Raw genomic sequence first — 22,668 nt, 5'->3', positions numbered from 1 at the left:
AGACTTGGGGGAATGCTGGGTGGAAGGAGATTTATGCCTCCTCTCAGATTCCAGAACTTTCTGCCACAGAAATATGAGGAACATGTGTTTTTTTTAGCCAAATTTTAAGGTTTGCAAAGGATTCTGGGTAACAGAACTTGGTCAGAGCCCCACAAGTCACCCCATCTTGGATTCCCCTAAGTCTCTAGTTTTAAAAAATACACAGGTTTGGTAGGTTTCCCTAGCTGCCGGCTGACCTAGAGGCCAAAATCTACAGGTAGGCACTTTGCAAAAAACACCTCTGTTTTCTTTCAAAAAATGGGATGTGTCCACATTGCGTTTTGGGGCATTTCCTGTCGTGGGCGCTAGGCCTACCCACACAAGTGAGGTATCATTGTTATCGGGAGACTTGGGGGAACGCTGGGTGGAAGGAAATTTGTGCCTCCTCTCAGATTCCAGAACTTTCTGCCACAGAAATGTGAGGAACATGTGTTTTTTTAGGCAAATTTTGAGGTTTGCAAAGGATTCTGGGTAACAGAACCTGGTCAGAGCCCCACAAGTCACCCCATCTTGGATTCCCCTAAGTCTCTAGTTTTACAAAATGCACAGGTTTGGTAGGTTTCCCTAGGTGCCGGCTGAGCTAGAGGCCAAAATCTACAGGTAAGCACTTTGCAAAAAACACCTCTGTTTTCTTTAAAATAAAATGGGATGTGTCCACGTTGCGTTTTGGGGCGCTTCCTGTCGCGGGCGCTAGGCCTACCCACACAAGTGAGGTATCATTGTTATCGGGAGACTTGGGGGAACGCTGGGTGGAAGGAAATTTGTGCCTCCTCTCAGATTCCAGAACTTTCTGCCACAGAAATGTGAGGAACATGTGTTTTTTTAGGCAAATTTTGAGGTTTGCAAAGGATTCTGGGTAACAGAACCTGGTCAGAGCCCCACAAGTCACCCCATCTTGGATTCCCCTAAGTCTCTAGTTTTACAAAATGCACAGGTTTGGTAGGTTTCCCTAGGTGCCGGCTGAGCTAGAGGCCAAAATCTACAGGTAAGCACTTTGCAAAAAACACCTCTGTTTTCTTTAAAATAAAATGGGATGTGTCCACGTTGCGTTTTGGGGCGTTTCCTGTCGCGGGCGCTAGGCCTACCCACACAAGTGAGGTATCATTTTTATCAGGAGACTTGGGGGAACATAGATTTGCAAAACCAGTGTTATTGCCCCTTGTCTTTCTCTACATTTTTGGTATGGTCATCCCCGAATTCAGAGATGTGCAAATAACCACTGCTCCTCAACACCTTATCTTGTGCCCTTTTTGGAAATACAAAGGTTTTCTTTATAGCTATTTTTTACTCTTTATATTTCAGCAAATTAATTGCTGTATACCCGGTATAGAATGAAAACGCACTGCAGGGTGCAGCTCATTTATTGGCTCTGGGTACCTAGGGTTCTTGATGAACCTACAAGCCCTATATATCCCCGCAACCAGGAGTCCAGCAGACGTAACGGTATATTGCTTTCGATAATCTGACATTGCAGGAAAAAGTTACAGAGTAAAACGTAGAGAAAAATTGATTTTTTTTCACCTCAATTTCAATATTTATCTTTTTCAGTTGTTATTTTCTGTAGGAAACCCTTGTAGGATCTACACAAATGACCCCTTGCTGAATTCAGAATTGTGTCTACTTTTCAGAAATGTTTAGGTTTCTGGGATCCAGCATTGGTTTCATGCCCATTTCTGTCACTGACTGGAAGGAGGCTGAAAGCACAAAAAAATTGTAAAAATGGGGTATGTCCCAGTAAAATGCCAAATTTGTGTTAAAAAATTGGGTTTTCTGATTCAAGTCTGCCTGTTCCTGAAAGCTGGGAAGCTGGTAAGTTTAGCACTGCAAACCCTTTGTTGATGCCATTTTCAGGGGAAAAAATCACAAGCCTTCTTCTGCAGCCACTTTTTCCCATTTTTTTGAAAAAAACTAAATTTTCACTGTATTTTAGCAAATTTCTTGGCCTCGTTCAGGGGAACCCGCAAAGTCTAGGTACCTATAGAATCCCTAGGATGTTGGAAAAAAAGGACACAAATTTGGCTTGGTTAGCCTATGTGGACAAAACGTTATGAGGGCCTAAGCGCGAACTGCCCCAAATAGGCAAAAAAAACGCCTGGCACAGGAGGGGGAAAAGGCCTGGCAGCGAAGGGGTTAAGTAATACATTGTTGTCATGTTGTCGGTTTTGACAAGAATGTGTTTGTGGGCTATTAGTGGTTGAAATGCTTTCAACGCTAGAAACACTGCTAGTAGTTCTAGTTGATTTATATGAAGTTGTTTCTGCTGAGTGTCCCATTGTCCCTGGATGCTGTGTTGGTTGAGGTGTGCTCCCCACCCTACCATGGAAGCATCTGTTGTGATCCCGTATTGAGGAACTGGGTCCTGGAAAGGCCGCCCTTGGTTTAAATCTACAGGATTCCACCATTGAAGCGAGGTGTGTGTTTGGCGGTCTATCAACACTAGATCTTGAAGTTGACCCTGTGCTTGTGTCCATTGTGTTGCTAGGCACTGGTGTAAGGGCCGCATGTGTAATCTTGCGTTTGGGACAATGGCTATTCATGAGGACATCATGCCTAGTAGCTTCATCACTAATTTTACCTGATACTTTTGGTTTGGGTGCATGCTTTGTATTACGTTTTGGAATGCTTGTACCCTTTGTGGACCTGGAGTGGCAATCCCTTTTTTTGTTTTGATTGTTGCTCCTAAGTATTGTTGTATTTGACACGGCTGTAAGTGTGATTTTTGGTAGTTTAGTGAGAACCCAAGTTTGTGAAGGGTTTCTATGACATATTTTGTGTGTTGAAGACACTGTTCCTGAGTGTTGGTTTTGATTAACCAATCGTCTAGATACGTGAATATGTGTATGTGCTGTCTTCTGATATGTGCAGCTACTACTGCAAGGCACTTTGTGAATACCCTTGGTGCTGTTGTTATCCCGAATGGTAACACTTTGAATTGGTAATGTACTCCTTGGATTACAAACCTTAAGTATTTCCTGTGGGAAGGATGTATAGGTATATGGAAGTAAGCATCCTTGAGGTCTAATGTTGACATGTAGTTTTGTTGTTTGAGCAATGGAATTACTTCTTGAAGTGTCACCATGTGAAAGTGATCTGATTTGATGTAAAGATTTAGTGTTCTGAGATCTAATATGGGCCTCGGAGTTTTGTCCTTTTTTGGTATTAGAAAATACAGGGAGTAGACACCTGTTCCTTTCTGATGTTTGGGTACTAGTTCTATTGCCTCTTTTTGTAATAACGCTTGGACTTCCAGTTGTAATAGATCCAAGTGTTGTTTGGACATGTTGTGTGTCCTTGGAGGCACATTTGGTGGTAATTGTATGAATTCTATGCAATAACCAGGCTGGATAATGGCTAGGACCCACGAGTCTGTTGTTATTTCTTCCCAATTTTTGTAATAATCTGTGAGTCTCCCCCCCCACTGGTGTTATGTGTTGGGGATTTGTGACACTGAAGTCACTGTTTAGTTTGAGGGGTCCTTGGGCTTTGGAACTTTCCTCTGGTTTTAGGGAACTGTCCACCTCTGTATTGTCCCCGAAAGCCTCCTCTTTGATACTGGCCCTGGTATGTGGGTATGGCTTGTGAGGTTGAGGGTTCTGTGCTTTGGGCCCGAAACCCCCCTCTAAATTGTGGCTTCCTAAATGTGCCTCTGCTCTGTGGGGAGTAGAGCGCGCCCATGGCCTTGGCCGTATCAGTGTCCTTCTTAAGCTTCTCTATAGCTGTATCCACCTCCGGCCCAAACAACTGCTGTCCATTAAAAGGCATATTAAGCACAGCCTGTTGGATCTCTGGCTTAAATCCTGAGGTGCGTAGCCATGCGTGTCTACGAATAGTGACCGCTGTATTCACAGTTCTTGCGGCTGTGTCCGCTGCTTCCATTGCCGATCGTATCTGGTTGTTGGAGATACTTTGGCCCTCCTCCACCACATGTTGAGCACGCTTTTGAAACTCCTTGGGAAGATGTTCTATAAAGTGCTGCATTTCATCCCAATGAGCTCTGTCATATCTTGACAATAAAACCTGTGAATTGGCAATGCGCCATTGATTGGCTGCCTGAGCTGCAACTCTTTTCCCCACTGCTTCAAACTTTCGACTTTCTTTGTCGGGTGGTGGTGCGTCTCCAGAGGTGTGTGAATTAGCCCTTTTACGTCCTGCGCCTACTACTACTGAGTCAGGTGTTAGCTGTTGCGTGATGTACACAGGGTCCGTAGGGGGAGGCTTGTACTTTTTCTCCACCCTAGGTGTGATGGCTCTGCCTTTGACGGGCTCTTGAACTACTTGTTTCGCATGTTTCAACATCCCTGGTAACATTGGTAGACTTTGGCAGACTTTGGTACTGACTGTGTGTTGACGACAAAGTATTCAATAAAAAGTCATCCTCAATCGGTTCAGCATGCAGTGCCACATTGTGAAAAGCAGCTGCTCTGGACACCACCTGCATGTAAGTAGTACTGTCTTCAGGTGGTGATGGCCTTGCTGGGTAGCAATCTGGACTATTGTCAGATACTGGTGCATCATATAGATCCCATGCATCTGGGTCATCCTGGCTCATCCCTGTGTGCGTTGGAGATTGAATCATAGGGTGGGTTGCAATTGGTGACAGTTGCGGTGAGTGGTGTGGCGATGGTTGTGGCGAAGAACGAAGTGGAGTTACTTCTTTTGCCACCATTGTTTTTGGTTGTTTTTCTGCGTCTTGGAAAGCAAGTTTCCTTTTCATCTTAATAGGAGGGAGAGTTCTTATTTTCCCTGTTTCTTTTTGAATATGGAGCCTTCTTTGCGTATAATCTGGCTCCCCCATCTCTAACTCTTGTCCAAATTTATGGCCTTGTAGTTGTGCTGAAAGGCCTTGTTCTTCGGAATAAGAGCTTGTTTTCGGCTCCGATGCTGGGTGTTTCGGCATCAAAACTTTTTCCACAGTCTTTTTCAGCTCCGAAGCCACTTTTTTCAGTTTCGGGGTGCCGATCTCTCGGTGCCGACTTTGCTCGGAGCCGGTATCTCGATGTCGAGTTTGGTCTGAGCCAGTTTCTCGGTGTCGAGTATACTCTGTGCCGGTATCTCGACCAGAGTCGGATGACTTCGACACGTGTGTGCCCTTTTTCGGTGCCGATGGTTGGTCACCGATTTTACGGGTTAAGCCATGGCCTGCTGGCAGTGGCGTCCCCTGGGCCTTGATGATTTTGGCATGAGTTTTGGCCGGGGCTGGTTTACTCACGGCTTTCGGGCTCATCCGAGTCGGCAATGGAGAAAGTTTCCTCTTCTTCGACGTCGTGGTGTCCTGACGGCGCCGATGCCATTTGAAGCCTTCGTGCTCTCCGGTCCCGTAGCGTTTTCTTCAACTGAAATGCCTGACAGGCCTCGCAAGTATCCTCTTTGTGTTCGGGGGACAAACACAAATTACAGACCAGATGCTGATCTGTGTAAGGATACTTATTGTGGCATTCGGGGGAGAAGCGGAATGGGGTCCGTTCCATGAGCCTTGAAGACGCACGCGGTCGGGCCGACCAGGCCCCACTGGGGGATAGAAGCCCCGAAGGGCTACCGGAGCTTTTCTTTAATTCAGTGTCGATCTGCGTTAACTAACCCGATACCGAACACAAACAATACCGTAGAATTTTCCGAGATTTAACTAACTTTCCGAACCGAAACACGGAGCGAAGAGGAACACGTCCGAACCCGATGGCGGAAAGAAAACAATCTAAGATGGAGTCGACGCCCATGCGCAATGGAGCCGAAATGGGAGGAGTCCCTCGATCTCGTGACTCGAAAAGACTTCTTAGAAGTAAAACAACTTGGGTCACTCCGAGCCCAACAGCAGTTTGTTTGCCCTTCGGGGAGTGCGTGCCCAACTCGAGCCTATTCGGGCCGACCGCATGGAGAGCCTCATGGATCGGACTCCATTCCGATTCTGCCCTCGGTGCCACGCTAAGTACCCATACACATACCAACATCTGGTTTGCAACCTCTGCCTTTCTCCAGACCATCAGGAGGAAGACTGCAAGGCCTGTTGATCGTTCCGATCGAAAAAGTCTCTGAGGGACCGAAGAGCAAGAAGGCTGGAAATGGTGTCGAAGAGTGGAGAACATTTTGACGTTACAGAAGAGGAACAAATGCAGACAGCAGTCTCTATCCGAGACACAGAGTCGGAGCAGGACTCCGAGGAAGACAGACCCGTCACAGCCGGCCAGCATGTAAGTATATCTGCCCCTGCACCCCCCACATAAGAAACAGAAGGCTTTGGGTATGCCACTGCCGGAAGGCCATGGCTCGGCCTGAAAAAAGACTGTCAGTGACCGCCCCTCGTGTTCAGCACCGAAAAAGGCCATGCCTACGACGACTTTGGAGTCGACAATGACTACTAAAAGCTCAATTTGAGACTCCAGTAGACAACAACAATTTTCGGAGTCGATAATTAGAAAAACTGTTTGGAGCCGAGACCTTCCACATCATTTTCGATCGTGAAAAAACATCACACTTCGGAATTGAAAAAGGCAGGTTACAGAGGAACAAGAACTTTCCAAAAGACTAAGAGAAAGCCATAAAACCTCTGAGGAAGAGACTGAGATTGAACCAAACCTTCAAATTATGGATGAGAGAGACAGTCCAGGTTACACATCCATAAAGAAACAGGGAGAATCATCACAGCACCACCTTTTAAAAAAAAAAAAAAAAAGAGAGAAAGCTGGCATTTCAGAAGGAATTGGACACTGTGCAGCCCCCAGTGCCAAAACAAAAAGAGAAGCCAGCACCTCTTTAGTCTTCTCCTCTTCATTCTCCCCCTCATTCTCCACACCTACCAACCTCTCCTCAGAAAATTCCTACACCAATGCATTCTCCAACGTATTCTTCTGACTCACAACAAGACGCTGTTGATCCATGGGACCTTTACGACCCTGATCCCATCCCAAGCAACGACCCAGACACCTACCCCTCTAAAACATCTCCACCTGAAGATACTACAGTATATAATCAGGTGATAGCCAGGGCTGCAGCCTATCATGGGGTTACAATGGACACGGAACCACTAGACTTTTTGTTCAGTACATTATCCTCAACCCATTCTAGGTACCAATGCCTCCCAATGCTACCAGGCATGGTAAAGCACGCAGACCAAATTTTTAATGAGCCTGTGAAAGCAAGAATAATAACACCTAGAACAGAAAAAAAAAGTATAAACCCGCACCTTCTGACCCTGATTACATCATCCATCAGGTGCCATCTGATTCGGTATTGGTTAGTGCTGCAAGAAAAAGAGCGAATAGTCAATCCTCAGGAGATGCACCCCCTCCTGATAAGGAAAGCAGAAAATCTGATGCTGCAGGAAAGAGTTGCGTCCCAAGCAGCAAACCAATGGAGGATAGCTAATTCCCAGGCATTGCTAGCTCGTTACGATAGAGCCCATTGGGATGAGACTCAGGATATCATACAGCATCTCCAAAAAGGGTGCAACAGGTAGTAGAGGAAGGGCAAGCTATTAGTAATAACCAAATAAGATCTGCCCTTGATGCAGCTGATAGCGCTTCAAGGAGTGTGAACACAGCAGTCACTATTTGTAGACATGCATGGCTGCACTCCTCTGGTTTTAAACCAGTAATACAACAGGCTGGGTTAAACATGCCCTTTGATACGAACCATCTTTTTGGGCCAGAGGTAGGCACAGCAATAAGGTTAAACATGCCCTTTGATAAGAACCATCTTTTTGGGCCAGAGGTAGGCACAGCAATAAGGTTAAACATGCCCTTTGATAAGAACCATCTTTTTGGGCCAGAGGTAGGCACAGCAATATAAAAACTACAAAAAGAGTCAGACACAGCCAAGGCAATGGGTGCACTCAATTTTACACCATATAGAGGGTCATTTTGTAAACCTCAGTTTTGAGGAGGTTTCAGACCACAACCTTCAGAGGCATCAACTTCCCAAACAAAACCAACTTACCAAACCCAGTACCAGCGAGGTGGGTTTAGAGGCACATATAGAGGACAATACTCTAGAAATAGAGGTAAATTCCAAACCTCTAAACAGCCTGCACCACAGCTAAAACAGTGACTTCCCTCACTCCCTTTTACTCTACAAGTCTCCTGTGGGGGGAAGCCTTATTAAGCCAAATTATTTATTTGTAACCACATAAAAGTCACATCTTCTGGATGGTCCCAATATCTTAAAAGTAACTTCCTCGCTTGAAAGCAGCAGTATAGTGCATTTACGTTTCAGATGTAGAATATGCAGTTTTCAAACTTCTTGCGCCAAGTTTAATTTGGGTCAGCAAAAAATCACAGCACTACAAATATACCATTTGAAAGAGTCGAATAGCATGTTGTTCCGGGATGTATCCTAGTAGGTTTGGGGAATAAATCCAGGATTAAGTAATATACGAACTGCACAAATTCTCCATCACAGAACATGCTGCAAACAAAAGTTATTCACCTAATGTTATGAAAATATGAGACATCAGAATTAATCAATATCATTATGTCAAAGAAAAAGGTCACATGTTGACGTAAGTTGAAGAGTGTTTATCGCAAATATTAGTGTTCTGTAAGTCCTAGAAAATAATGACAAGGTGGTCCTCCACATCAGCAATGGAAACAAGCTCCCCAAAGGTAGACAGGATAGAAATACAGTATGAAAAACACAGTTTCTAGTATCAATCAAATAAGGCCAGGTGCCAAGATAAGCTCATAAGATAAATAGCCTCCACAAGTGACAAAAATGTAAAAGGAGGAAGCAGTTTTGTAAATTTCATGCCTCAGGAGTCATGGTGCAAGACGTCTGACCTTCGAGGAGGCACGTCATTTAATCAAAGTTAGCATAAGTAGAAAACATAAAATAGGTTATAATTACGACTGGCAATATCAAGAAATAAATGTTTTAATTTCAGCATCATGTGGTCTGAAATAGACCAAATAGACCAAATACCCATTATGATGCCTAAAAACTGAAAGTCAGTTAAAAGACCCTAAAAGAGTTGAACCCAGAACATTGCATATATTGATAAATATACACCTCCGGTTTAAGGCAAAATTCTCTCTTATCGAGAAGATCTGATGAAACCATGAACTAGATAATTATGATTGCCCGTTTTCAGTTTTTATTTACAAACACAGGCAAAACACCACCAAAAAAATAGTTTCTCCTCACTGCAAATGGATAAACAATTGTGTAGAAATCTGGGTCTGGATGCAGTAGCCCACGGCCCACTTTTTTCCTGGTTTTGAATACAACTGTGACTGACGTGTACAGGGTTCCTGCAAACCAGGTCCTCATTGCCAGTGTTCTTTCTCCAAAAACAGGACCCCCTGGTCACTTGATCCCCTGGTGGTCAAACCTTTACCACCTCCAATATTAGACCTCAGGCCCCTCAATTTTTATATCCTATCAGAACATTTTCACATGGTAACTCTGCAGGATGTTATCCCACTGCTACAAAAATAAGATTCTATGACAGCCTTGGACCTCAAGGATGCGTATTTCCACATACCCATCCATCCAGCTCACAGAAAATACCTCAGATGTCATTCAAGGAAAGCACTACCATTTCAAAGTGTTACCTTTTGGCATAACAACCGCTCCAAGGGTATTCACAAAGTACTTAGCAGTAGTAGCAGCCTACCTAAGAAGACAACATATCCATGTCTTTCCATATCTAGACGATTGGCTAATAAAGCAGTCGTACACAATGCCAAAATCATACATGTTATGTAATAGAAACTCTGCACACCCTAGGATTTTCTTTAAACTACCAAAAGTCACACCGTCAACCAGCACAAGTACAACCGTATTTAGGTGCTATACTAAATACTCAACTAGCTCTAGCATATCCAAACACACAAAAGATACAGGCTTTCCAAAATCTAATTCCACTTATACAACCAAATCAACAATACACTGTACGATTTGTCATGAAAATCCTAGGAATTATGGCATCTTGCACTGCAATAGTTCCACACGCAAGATTAAACATGAGGCCCTTACAACAGTGCCTTGCACAATAATGGTCACAGGCACACGGATCTAGTGTTGATAGACCGCCAAACACATATGTCCCTTCAGTGGTGGAATTGCAACAATTTAATCAAAGGACGTTTCAAGACCCTGTGCCTCAAACCATAATTACAACAGATGCATCAATGATTGCAAGACCCTGTGCCTCAAACCATAATTACAACAGATGCATCAATGATTGTTTAGGTGAGCTCCCCAACCAATCACAATATTCAAGGACGATGGGATGTCAAACAGAAACAGCTACACATAAACCACTTAGAGATATTAGCTGTGTTTCTAGCCCTCAAAGCCTTTCAACCTCTTCTCACACAGAAAAATGTTCTTATAAAGACAGACAACATGACAACCATGTATTATCTCAACAAGCAGGGAGGGACACATTCATCCCAACTGTCCCTTCTAGCCCAAAAAATGTGGATATGGGCAATTCACAATCAAATTAATCTATTAGCGCAGTACATTCCAGGGATACACAATCAGTTGGCAGATATCCTCAGCAGAAATCACCAACAAACACATGAATGGGAGATTCATCCTCAAGTACTTCAAAAGTACTTTCAAAAGTGGGGAGCACCAAACAGATCTATTCGCAACAAGCGAAAACACAAAATGCCAAAACTTTGCACCCAGACACCAACACCCCCTATACTAGGGTAATGCTCTGTGGATCTATTGGTCGGGATATTTGCTTACGCTTTTCCCCCTCTCCCACTCCTTCCATTTCTGGTCAACAAGTTGCATCAAACTTCACTCAACATGATACTCATAGCACCAACATGGGCACGCCAGCCATGGTACGCAGCACTACTAGATCTATCTGTAGTACCACACTCCAAACTCCCATGCAGACCGGATCTGTTAACACAAAACAAAGGTCAAATCAGACATCCAAACCCCAATGTTCTCAATCTAGCAATTTGGCTCATGAAGCCATAGAATTTGGATATTTACAACTCCCATCAGAATGTATGGAAGTTATTAAACAGGCAAAAAAAAACAATACTGGACAGTGTTATGCAAACAAATGGAAAAGATTTGTCTATTGCTGTCAATCTAAAAATATAGATTCCTTTACAGCATCAATACAACATATTGTATGCCATTTACTTCATTTGCAAAAATCAAATTTAGCATTTTCCTCAATAAAAATACACCTTACTGCAATATCTGCATATTTACAAAATATTCAACATACATCTTTATTTAGAGTTCCTGTCATTAAAGCTTTTATGGAAGGCTTAAAACGCATCATTCTACCAAGAACACCACCAGTTCCATCTTGGAATCCAAGTATAGTGCTTACAAGACTTATGGGACCACCTTTTGAACCTATGCACTCATGCCAAATTCAGTTTCTAACATGGAAGGTTGCCTTCCTAGTAGCAATTACTTCTTTAAGAAGAGTAAGTGAAATACAAGCTTTTACTCTTGAGGAACCTTTCTTCCAAGTACACAAACACAAAGTTGTACTAAGAACAAATCCAAAATTTATACCAAAAGTAGTCTCACCATTTCACATCAAACAAACAGTGGAACTAGCAGTCTTCTTCCCACAGCCAGATTCTGTGGCAGAAAGAGCTCTACATACATTACACCTCAAAAGAGCTCTAATGTACTATATAGACAGAACTATTAGAAACAATTTAGAAAGACAAAATTGTTTGTGGCTTTCCAACAACCACATACAGGCAATCCTGTATCAAAACAAGGTTTAGCACGATGGATTGTAAGGTGCATACAAACATGCTATAGCAAAGCAAAAAGACAACTTGTAATCACCCCAAAAGCACATTCTACAAGAAAGAAAGGTGCAACAATGGCTTTTTTTAGGAAATATACCAATGGCTGAAATATGGTAAGCAGCTACATGGTCAACACCTCATACATTTACTAAACACTACTGTGTGGACTTAGTATCACAACAACAAGCCACAGTAGGACAAGCTGTTCTAAGAACATTATTTCAAACAACTTCAACTCCTACAGGCCAGCCACTGCTATTTTGGGAGGTCAAACTGCTTTGTAGTCTATGCATAGCATGTGTATCTACAGCCACACGTGCCATTGAACGGAAAATGTCACTTACCCAGTGTACATCTGTTCGTGGCATGTTCTGCTGCAGATTTGCATGCACCCTCCCTCCTCCCCGGAAGCATGTAGTCATTTAAGTTAACACATTTGTACATATGTATATATATATTTGCATGGACATCTCCTTTTTTCACTTATATACTCTATCACTCCTTTTACCCTCTGCGGGAAAACAATCTAACAATGGAGTTGATGCCCATGTACAATGGAACCAAAGAGGAGGAGTCACTTGATCCCGTGACTCTAAAAGACTTCTTCGAAGAAAAACAACTTGTAACACTCCGAGCCCAACACAATATGTTGGAATCGATACGCATAGCATGTGAATCTGCAGCAGAACAAGGCACTAACAGATGTACACTGAATAAGTGACATTTTCCATATATATTAATGTGTGTGTATATTACCTACTGGTGGTTGGCAGTTGGTGGTTATAGATAGGAACATGTTTGATTAGAAAAAGCGTTTTTTGACTTGGCTATATCTTTGCCAATGTTTGACAAATATTCACAACATTTTGTAAAAAACAAACAAACAAATGGTGCAGTTGATTCTTGTTGCACATGGGAAGTTTTGGGATAATCTGTCAAGCGGGGACTGAGAAAGTGAAGGGGGGGTCAAACATGCTTTTCCCTTGTTAATACCCATATGAGTTTTGAACACAACTACAGATTGAACCGCAGGTGAAATTACACCAAATTTGGGTAATTTAGGTAGCTTTCGGTATGCAGATCACTCTTTATTTGATGTAAATCTGCTCAGTGGTTTTCGAGAAATAAATGTGTATATCTAGGGCCGCAGATCCATCACAACGTTTTCACAGCGTATTCGTAAATGCTCTGGCAACAGGAATGTGTAACATTGCAACGAATTTGTGAATATCAGCAAACAAAATAAACATTAATTCATTCCCTCATAGATGCACTCGGAAACTCATGCGCCCACTAACACACCTACAGAGACACTCATACACCCACTAAAAGATCCACTCAGATACTCACGCACCCACTCAGACACTGACTCACCCACACAGGCGCACTCAGACACTATTCCACACATTCACAGACCCACTCAGACCCTCATGCAACCACTGACAGACCCACTCAGACCCTCACGTACTCTTACCTACTCAGACCCTCACGCACTCACTCAGGCCCTCGCACTCACTGAAAGACACACTAAAACACTCACCCACTAACAGACCTATTCAGACCCTCACACACACCCAAAGACCCACTCAGACCCTCATGCACCCACTCACAAACCCACTCAGACACAGATGCACTCAGAGACACACTCAGATCCTCATGCACCTACTCACAGATCCACTAAGACACTTATGTACCCACTCACAGACTTATTCAGACACTCATGCACCTATTCATAGTCTCACCCATATAGTGATGCGCCCACTCACAGACACTCTCTAACTTTTATAAACGCATTTACAGACGCACTCAGAGATTCATAGAATTGTTTATAGAGTTATTTAGAAAGTGATGTCCATAGCCTGATGTTGAAAATGGCATATATATATAGTTATGAATTTTGAATGGGCTGTTGTCTATTGAATGCCTGCTTTTGTTTTGCGTACTCACGGTTGTCACGAAGATCACAACGTTGTCATGAATACTTTAAAAAAAAATTAAAAAGTTATTCTATAAAAGAAAATGAACAACAATTTGGGGAAATAGGGTGGCCCTGAGAAGAGCCATTGTGTGTATTGTGAGAATGTGACTGCTACATATGAGACCGGATGTAGAGTTTTAGGTTGCTAAGAAACACTCTGTTGCCTTCGTCTGAAGTGCAAACCGTCACTTCTATAGATTACATCCATGTCAAAATGCAGATTGTTGTTATAGCAAGAGCCCATGTTATGGTCTCTGAGAAATGCAGATTCAGTTTTATTAACATGTTTTCTGGCTTTGTCAATCTGTGGACAGAAAGGATTTGACCACTTCCATTTCTGCCTTTGGCATATGTTGGAGTACACGAAGACAGTGTGAGGGAAAAGTGGCATTATTTCTAGAAAGGTATCCTTCATGAGGATTTCTAGCCCTATCTCAATCAGTGTGCCTATGTCATTTCCACCAGAGTGCACAATCATGAGGTCAGGGGGCCGGCAATCCTTATTGCTATGAACCAAAGGTAGCAATTGATCCCACTTTAACCCTCTCTGGCCAGACCATTAAAAAAAAAAACTTAGAAATTCACTGAAAATACCATGACTCTTTAGGGAAGATTGACCAAGAGTGTGCAGACTTCCTTCTAGCCTGAAGTAGCTTCCACTTTACATAAATTAGAATTATTTTAATTCACAGAATATTCATCACAGACTCACCTCCGAGCAGGAAGATTAACTCCAGCAGCTAGAGTGGATGTACAAGCAAGCAAGCAGAGTACACCAGCGGAATAGGCTTCCTCAACAAGCTTCCTTTCATCACTAGTAAGTCCGCTGTGATGGTAGGCAAGCCCAAAGGGTATAGTGTGTTTCAATATGGGGCAAAGGATCCCATCGCCAGTACTCCTCAGGTCTTTAAGAAGAGTTTCTTTTTCATTTTGCTTGTGACTTAAATAGGCCCTGTAGAGCAACAATATGCCTTTGTTAATTAACCATCTCTTTGCCAAATATAGTCAAATAAAACAAAACACATATTCGGAGAGGACATTCTTTCAAATTATGGTATAGCTTCTTCAATGAACACAAAAATACAGGTTTGAGCTTCACCGAAGTCTTAACACCATGGAGGGACGTTGTAGAAAAAACTGTGTATGCGTAGTGTTTTTTTTTACCTGCTCCTTTTACATTTTTCATGCCCTTTATTTTCATAACTGTTTTAGAGTTGTCAAATATAGGTTGTCATTCTGTGACATGCTAGTGTTCTGCTCTTCTGAAGTACTCATTTTATTCTCTCCACATTTGAATCATTGGCTTCGTTATTAAGCCAAAGTATTTATTTGTAACCACGTAAAAGTCACACATCTTCTGGATGGTCCCAATATCTTAAAAGTAACTTCCTAGCTTGAAAGCAGCAGTATAGTGCATTTACGTTTCAGATGTAGAATGTGCAGTTTTCAAACTTCTTGCGCCAAGTTTAATTTGGGTCAGCAAAAAACCACAGCACTACAAATATACCATTTGAAAGAGTCGAATAGCATGTTGTTCCGGGATGTATCCTAGTAGGTTTGGGGAATAAATCCAGGATTAAGTAATATACGAACTGCACAAATTCTCCATCACAGAACATGCTGCGAACAAAAGTTATTCACCTAATTTTATGAAAATATGAGACATCAGAATTAATCAATATCATTATGTCAAAGAAAAAGGTCACATGTTGAGGTAAGTTGAAGAGTGTTTATCGCAAATATTAGTATTCTGTAAGTCCTAGAAAATAATGACAAGGTGGTCCTCCACATCAGCAATGGAGACAAGCTCCCCAAAGGTAGACAGGATAGAAATACAGTATGAAAAACACAGTTTCTAATATCAATCAAATAAGGCCAGGTGCCAAGATAAGCTCATAAGATAAATAGCCTCCACAAGTGACAAAAATGTAAAAGGAGGAAGCAGTTTTGTAAATTTCATGCCTTAGGAGTCAGGGTGCAAGACGTCTGACCTTCGAGGAGGCACGTCATTTAATCAAAGTTAGCATAAGTAGAAAACATGAAATAGGTTATAATTATGACTGGCAATATCAAGAAATAAATGTTTTAATTTCAGCATCATGTGGTCTGAAATAGATCAAATACCCATTATGATGCCTAAAAACTGAAAGTCAGTTAAAAGACCCTAAAAGAGTTGAACCCAGAACATTGCATATATTGATAAATATATACCTCCGGTTTAAGGCAAAATTCTCTCTTATCGAGAAGATCTGATGAAACCATGAACTAGATAATTATGATTGCCCGTTTTCAGTTTTTATTTACAAACACAGGCAAAACACCACCAAAACAATAGTTTCTCCTCACTGCAAATGGATAAACAATTGTGTAGAAATCTGGGTTCTGGATGCAGTAGCCCCACGGCCCACTTTTTTCCTGGTTTTGAATACAACTGTGACTGACGTGTACAGGGTTCCTGCAAACCAGGTCCTCATTGCCAGTGTTCTTTCTCCAAAAACAGGACCCCCTGGTCACTTGATCCCCTGGTGGTCAAACCTTTACCACCTCTGTAAACCCCTAGTAAGTGGTACCCCTGGTACCTAGGGTATAGGTACTAAAGACTGGAGCATAACTTGTGCCAAACTAAGGAACCCAGCACCAAGCTCATGCAGACTGCCATTGCAGGCTACGTGACAAGACGCGTCAAAGTGAAAACACGACAGGACACACACACCATGTGTGCCATTTCCCCTAAGAAAAGCATGTAATATGTGCAAGTCACTCCTACAGCAGGCCTGGCATCCCTAAGGCATGGTGCATTATATTACATGTGGGGACATATCTGCAAGAGCAGATATGCCCCTGTTATATCTGTCAATTTTCAGACATAGCAAGTAAACGGGGATGCCATTTTAGGTACACATGATTGACACTGGTCAAAATGAGTTCCCCAGCTATGTGATGGCTTCACTGAAACCAGAGATGTTTAGTATCAAACATGTCATATTATCAAGTCATCACTGATTCCAGTGGTGGGTTTAATAATACATGCACCCAGGAGGGCACCTTAGAGGTGCTCCCTGAAAACCTACCAACTGCTGGTGTGCTGACTGACTAGTCCTAGCCAGCCTGTCACCAACAAATGGGCTTACGACCTCCAAGGGTGGGAGCCTTTGCTCTCGGGAGGTCAGAAACAAAGCCTGCTCTGGCAGGAATGTTACACACCCCTCCCAACAGGATGACCTGCAAATCTGCATTCCAAGGCAGGAGTCTTCCAAGAAGCCCACTGTCTTTGGTATGCAGATCTGGTTTACCTCAAATGGGAGATGCCGACCCCCCCACCTTCACCCCATTTGTCACCTGGATGGGAGGGAAAATTAGCAATGCAGGAGGCGTGTTGCACTGCTAAGATGGGCACACCTCAAGGGTGACGAACCTGACGTGAACACAACAGTAGGAATTCCACCATCTTGTGTGTGGTAGAATGAGATATCCTGGAGAGAGTGATGCCCACTCGCCGAAAGAAGTTAGCATCTAGAGAGCATAGTGACCCCATGGGTAAGTAGCCTATTGACTACTACCCCTCACTCCCCTTAACGCCCCCAAAATTAAATAGTTAGTGGACCGTCTGATACCAGGAAACTGACGTAGTGACCCCAGGGGTAAGTAACCCATTAGCTACTACCCCTCACTCCCCTTAACACCCCCTAGATTTAGTACAGAGGGGACCCCCTAAGACCAGGGAACTAGATCCTCACTGGACACAAAAGAAGGAGTGGACAAAAAAGCCTGCTGAGAACTAAGAAGCACAACTGACTTGGTGCCAATCCTGCCAGCTGCACCCAACACTTGAGAAGCAACTGACCTGTCCGGCCCCTATACAGTCTGTAAGAAACCGGGAGAGCTGCCAGTTCTTCACAAAATGCCAAGAGCAACTCCCTTAAAACAGAGGAGTTGCTTCCCTAAATCTGCAGGCAACCAAAATAGAACTGTGACGACCCAGAACTGCAAAAACCCGATGACGGACAGCACCATTGTACCTGAATCTCCCAGCCTGCGCTGTAGTGGGCCAACAGTGTCAGCATGGTCCTCAGCCCCTCCAGAGATGAAGTACACCTTGAGTTTGTGCACTGTGGACTTCCCGACCGTGTCTGCAGTTTCTTTTTGCAGACCCCACTTTACAACAACCGCCTTCGGTGACGGAGACCTGATGGTCCACTGCACTTCTGCACCCGGACCGAGGAGAAGATGGACCACTGGTATCCCTACATTTCTGAGACTCGTGAGACCTGAGCCCACATGTTGGTTCAGTCGGACTGGACCTCCAGTCAATGCCTGCAGCCTCGTTCTGCAGGCCCCCTCTACTGTGACCAACACTTGTGACGGAAACCCGAAGGTCCAAGACACCTCTGCACCCACCCCCCCAACCCAGTCTGAGGAGAACAAGACCCCCTGGTGTCCCTATGTCTCTGAGCAACCCAAGACTTGAACTCGCTTGGTAGTTCACCCGGAGTGGACTCTCAGTCAACACCTGCAGCATCTTTATAACCAGACCATTCGCCATTGACTGCACCTGGCCGCCCGGTGCCACCCAAGGTGACCTGTTGGTGTGGCCTAGGACCCTGCCCTGTACTACCCTTAAGTCCAAAAGATTGGTCCTGTAAGGTTCTGTAAAGTACCCGTTTGCCGTGTAAATTTTCTCTCCCATAGAGTAACACTGCAACTACAGAAAAATGCACTGTCAACTTTTGCAAACTTTGAAAATCTATATCACAAGAAGTACTCACCTGATACGGGTCATCGTGGTATCTACATTTATATAAAAGTACCTGTTATTTTTATAAATTGTTGTGAGATTTATTTATTGAGTGGGTGTCTCACTTACTGCCTATATATGTGCATTACATGCTTAGCTCTACCCTCTGATATGCCTAACTATTCACCCGCACTACCAGAAAAGAGCATTTGCAGTGTCATTTGTGCCTCTGTAACTCTTTTTGGGTTTGCCTGGACTCTCTGAACAGTGCACCTCTTTCTGTCTACTATATCAAGAGCCATCTTCCTACAAATGGGAAATGTAAATAATATAGGTATACATATTATGTATATACAGTAACGTAAGCCTGTGCTTGTTGGGAGTCTTAATGGCTCTCTTCTTCTCCAACGAGGATGCACCCTCTTTCTAGAATCTTTCTGAGGATAGCACACACAAATGCATATTTAGTTCCCTCTAGTTCTCGTTCAAACTGCCAGCACCTGCAAAAAAAAAAAAGTGGCCACGTACCACCTTTAGTTCTGTGCTTGTTACTAATGAATCTAAAACTGGGCAATATGGTCCAGGCCGAAGTGAGCCGATTGATTCAAGTTACATGGTGATTGGACTACGTAAATGAGTTATTGCACACCATTTGACCACTAGAAGGGAGTCAACGTACTCTCCAGTGGCGCATAGTATTCATGAGTTCAATATATACTAATGACGGGGTTCCAGGGGCCTAGTGACTAATCATGGATAAGAATAAATACTGGTATGAGTAATGGGAAGAAGGGAGCCATTAAATTGCTCAACAAGCAAAGGATTATGTTACTGTATAAACATAATGTGCATACCTTTAGTATTTGGCCAGTGCACTCGCCTATCCTATGGTTTTACTTAAGGCATCAAAAATTACAAATTTGGAATTAATAACTTCATAACCAACCATCTGTGTATGGGCATGGAAAAAGGGTTAAACCATATCCCATTTTACGATAGTATGGTCTAACGTGATATGATTTGATTGACATATGTATTTTATCCTGGGCTATAAGAGCAATTTTTTTTTTTTAACACCTTCCTATCACTTCTTGATTCTAGGGTTTACCATACATTTTTGGTCCCCAGTGTGTTACTACAGGTGAGGTTTCCTTCATACACTGATGAGGCTCCCCCCTGATGATTGGTGAGTTCTACACAATACAGATTTGCATGACAGGCACAGTGAGTTGGACTGTGTGCTGTTTTTTATGTTTTTTACACGGCATGATTTTTTCAGTGTTTTCTTTTTCCACTACATGCTTTGATGTGTGATTCAGGATGGTCTTTTTCTATTTCCACTAGATATTATGGCCACTCAGTTTTATGCTATTTTTATTATCAAGGTGGACCTAGAAGGACTAGGTGAGAATTAGTCTTGCCTTTATGCATGACATTTTTGACATGTCAGACAGACTTGCCCTGACGAAGGGTGAGAACCCTGTCCCTAGAAGTAAGAAAGACTTTAACTAAAGGCAGGGATTCTTTGGGGAAGGGTCAAAATATGTTGGCATTATAAGTAACGGGTGTAGTGCATCCTTAGAAGTTCCTGACCACCCCCTGAGGTTTGCTTCTGTTTGTGGAGCAAGGATTTTAATTCTACCCCGTGCCCTCCAATAAATAAAGGAGATATCCAGGAGATGCACAGAGACAGTTTTGCTTTGTTAATTACTAGTTCCCTCCACTAGCCATAGCATATCTTATTCTTAACTTCCTTTCCCAATGTTTATTATCGGTTTAAGGTTGAGACCATCGGGTTAATATCATCTTAACCCAACGGGGTAGACTGGCCAAGGATAAAGCATGTCACAATTATGTGGGTGAGGCCTTTCCGTCCAGAAATAAGGGAGAAGGATAGTGATTTGGCAACTAGACTACCTTTATGGAAACGTGAGGCTGCATTTCAGAAGCCCTATTTAGTTTGTCATCAAAACTAAATATGTGTATAAATATCCTTTAGATTCCAGCAGAGATCTGTGGGGAACAGATTAAGTTTGTTCAAGTTAGATGAGGGTCAAGTAATGTTTATTTAAAACAGTTAAAAAAATAACATCGGTTTTGAGCTGAATTAGAAGTGGTATTGGCTAAAAATGGTGAATTACAAATAATTAGCCATTTCATCTGTGGGAACGAGAGTTGAGTATGTGCACACCATTCCGCTTCTCTTTTCTCCTGAAGTTTGAGACCAAGGGAAAAGGAATTTTGGGAGTTATTTACCTAATTTGGAGATGGCCTCTTTTAGTTGTAGGAAACTGCAAAAATCCATGTGCTTGAATCTACATTTGTCCTGTATGTTAGCATGTGACATTGGGGCTTCTCTTGCAACTATGCAGTACATTGAGACAGCACCACATTTTAGGCCATTTGTTCCTAGTAGCTTATTTTACAAGCTATTCTGATATTGTAATATTACATTCCATAGAGAGGCTATATTAAATGTACTCACTTTATTCTCATTTTGTTTGTCCAGTTGGAGGGCTAATCTACATGAACCCAAGACCGCTCCTTTTGAATACCATGCAGATTCAAGGTACTGTGTACATTATCATCAAAGATAGGTCACTTAGGAGGGAGCACTCAATTTTATTCTACTATGAGGTGGCTCTACATATTCTGCCACATGGATCCTGTCTGATGAAGGATGTCTGGTATAGAGAGAGTTTAGCACACATCAAGATTTTTGTGTATTCACAATTTTCATTCTTTTTCCTTTCCATAAGAAATCTGTAAACAATTAGTAAAGCCTATTTAAAAAAAAGTCATCCAAAAGTCTTAAAGTTGATATCATTAAATTGTTTACTAGAGGATTTATCACCTTCATCTTCTTAACTATCCACCCCCATAAGAACAATGTTGGAGACCACTTTTCTGAATGCTTTAGGACTTTAAACATTAACACATTTTGTTTAATCTCAGCAGTTAACCTAAATCAATGTGAAACTAAATGGGCAATTAATTTAGAAATTTCAGTTGCCAAGCTGGACCAGATGGACTCACTATCTTAGAGATGCAAAATATGGTGAGAGGTAAATTGTTTGATTAATCTTAATTTAATGTGCATCTTGAAGCAAGTGCATACTCCTCTACTGTATGCATCAGATCTGGGACTGATATAGTTTGCTAAAGTATCAAATGTCATGAGCATAAGCAGCTGCTCTGCATATTTGTGAAACAAATGGGAAGCACACCATCTTGTCATTACTTTGTATACATTCTAATAATGGTTCAATTGATAGTAAAACTAACAAGGTGGATAGCGGGCAATCCTTCAATGTACCATGGCAAAGAGGGAAAGGCTGCTTTAGTATGCCATAAGTATGATCTTGTGCTCATGAGTTACAATAAAGGGCCAATACTATTTGGATAAGCTAATTACCAAAACACATTTGCTAGTCACAAAACCTTGTCAAATTGTTTCTCTGCATTGAGTTCTGTAACTGCCAAAATACGAAGGAAAGAATCTTTTTCGACATCATGGGCAAAGATTGTACTATTGTCATTAGACTATTTGTTTCTAAAGAATCTTGTCTGCAACGGATGGCTAAGAATCAAAACAAAATTCTAGTCTGCTTGGTTCTATTGTTACATACATTTTGCTATCTAGGTTTATGAGGAATACTGACCCGCAAATGTTCATCAGCAATGGGGCGTATCTTCCTTCTGAAAGACAATTGATCTTTACCTTCTTACCTGTGCAAAATGGTCAATTAGAGATTAGAAAGGAGTCAGCAGAAATTCCTTCTAATATACTCTGGTGTCGTCATCATCATGTCCAGGAGCTCTGACACTTTTGTAAGGAGTGCCTCACTTGTATAATTTCAGTATTCTTTAAACGACTGTCTAACTTTGCCTTGTCAGATTGTGAAAATGAGGGAAGTTGTTCATCAACCAAGTATTTGCCAGATATACCTTATGTGAATGACATTTTAGAAGCATATGAGGCTAAAATCTTCCCTACTTTCTAGGATTCACATAGATTGACTGGCTACCAAGTTTGCAGATTGTAGAGCCTCATCTTTTATATATAACACCTGTTACTTAGTAGCATTGAACTTACAGAAGAATCCTCAAACATTATCTATACTGTAACATCAGCAATCTGTAGACAACATATCTACTTGATGTGGAAACACTGA

At 42.3% G+C, this 22,668-nt stretch overlaps 1 protein-coding gene across 2 annotated transcripts in view; it reads right to left on the bottom strand.

Annotated features, from left to right (window-relative positions):
- HELQ (helicase, POLQ like) overlaps nt 1–22,668 on the bottom strand; it is a 449,876-nt gene that overhangs the window by 311,100 nt on the left and 116,108 nt on the right. For both annotated transcript variants that reach the window (XM_069236329.1, XM_069236338.1), the window contains exon 9: nt 14,471–14,710. In XM_069236329.1, the coding sequence (XP_069092430.1) occupies nt 14,471–14,710 (240 nt within the window). The remainder of the gene's footprint in view (nt 1–14,470; nt 14,711–22,668) is intronic.

This window comes from Pleurodeles waltl, chromosome 1_2 (genome assembly GCF_031143425.1).
Source record: "Pleurodeles waltl isolate 20211129_DDA chromosome 1_2, aPleWal1.hap1.20221129, whole genome shotgun sequence".
NCBI classification, from domain to species: Eukaryota; Metazoa; Chordata; class Amphibia; order Caudata; family Salamandridae; genus Pleurodeles; species Pleurodeles waltl.
Note: the sequence above shows the minus strand (reverse complement) of the source record. Positions and strands in the feature narration are given on the sequence as shown.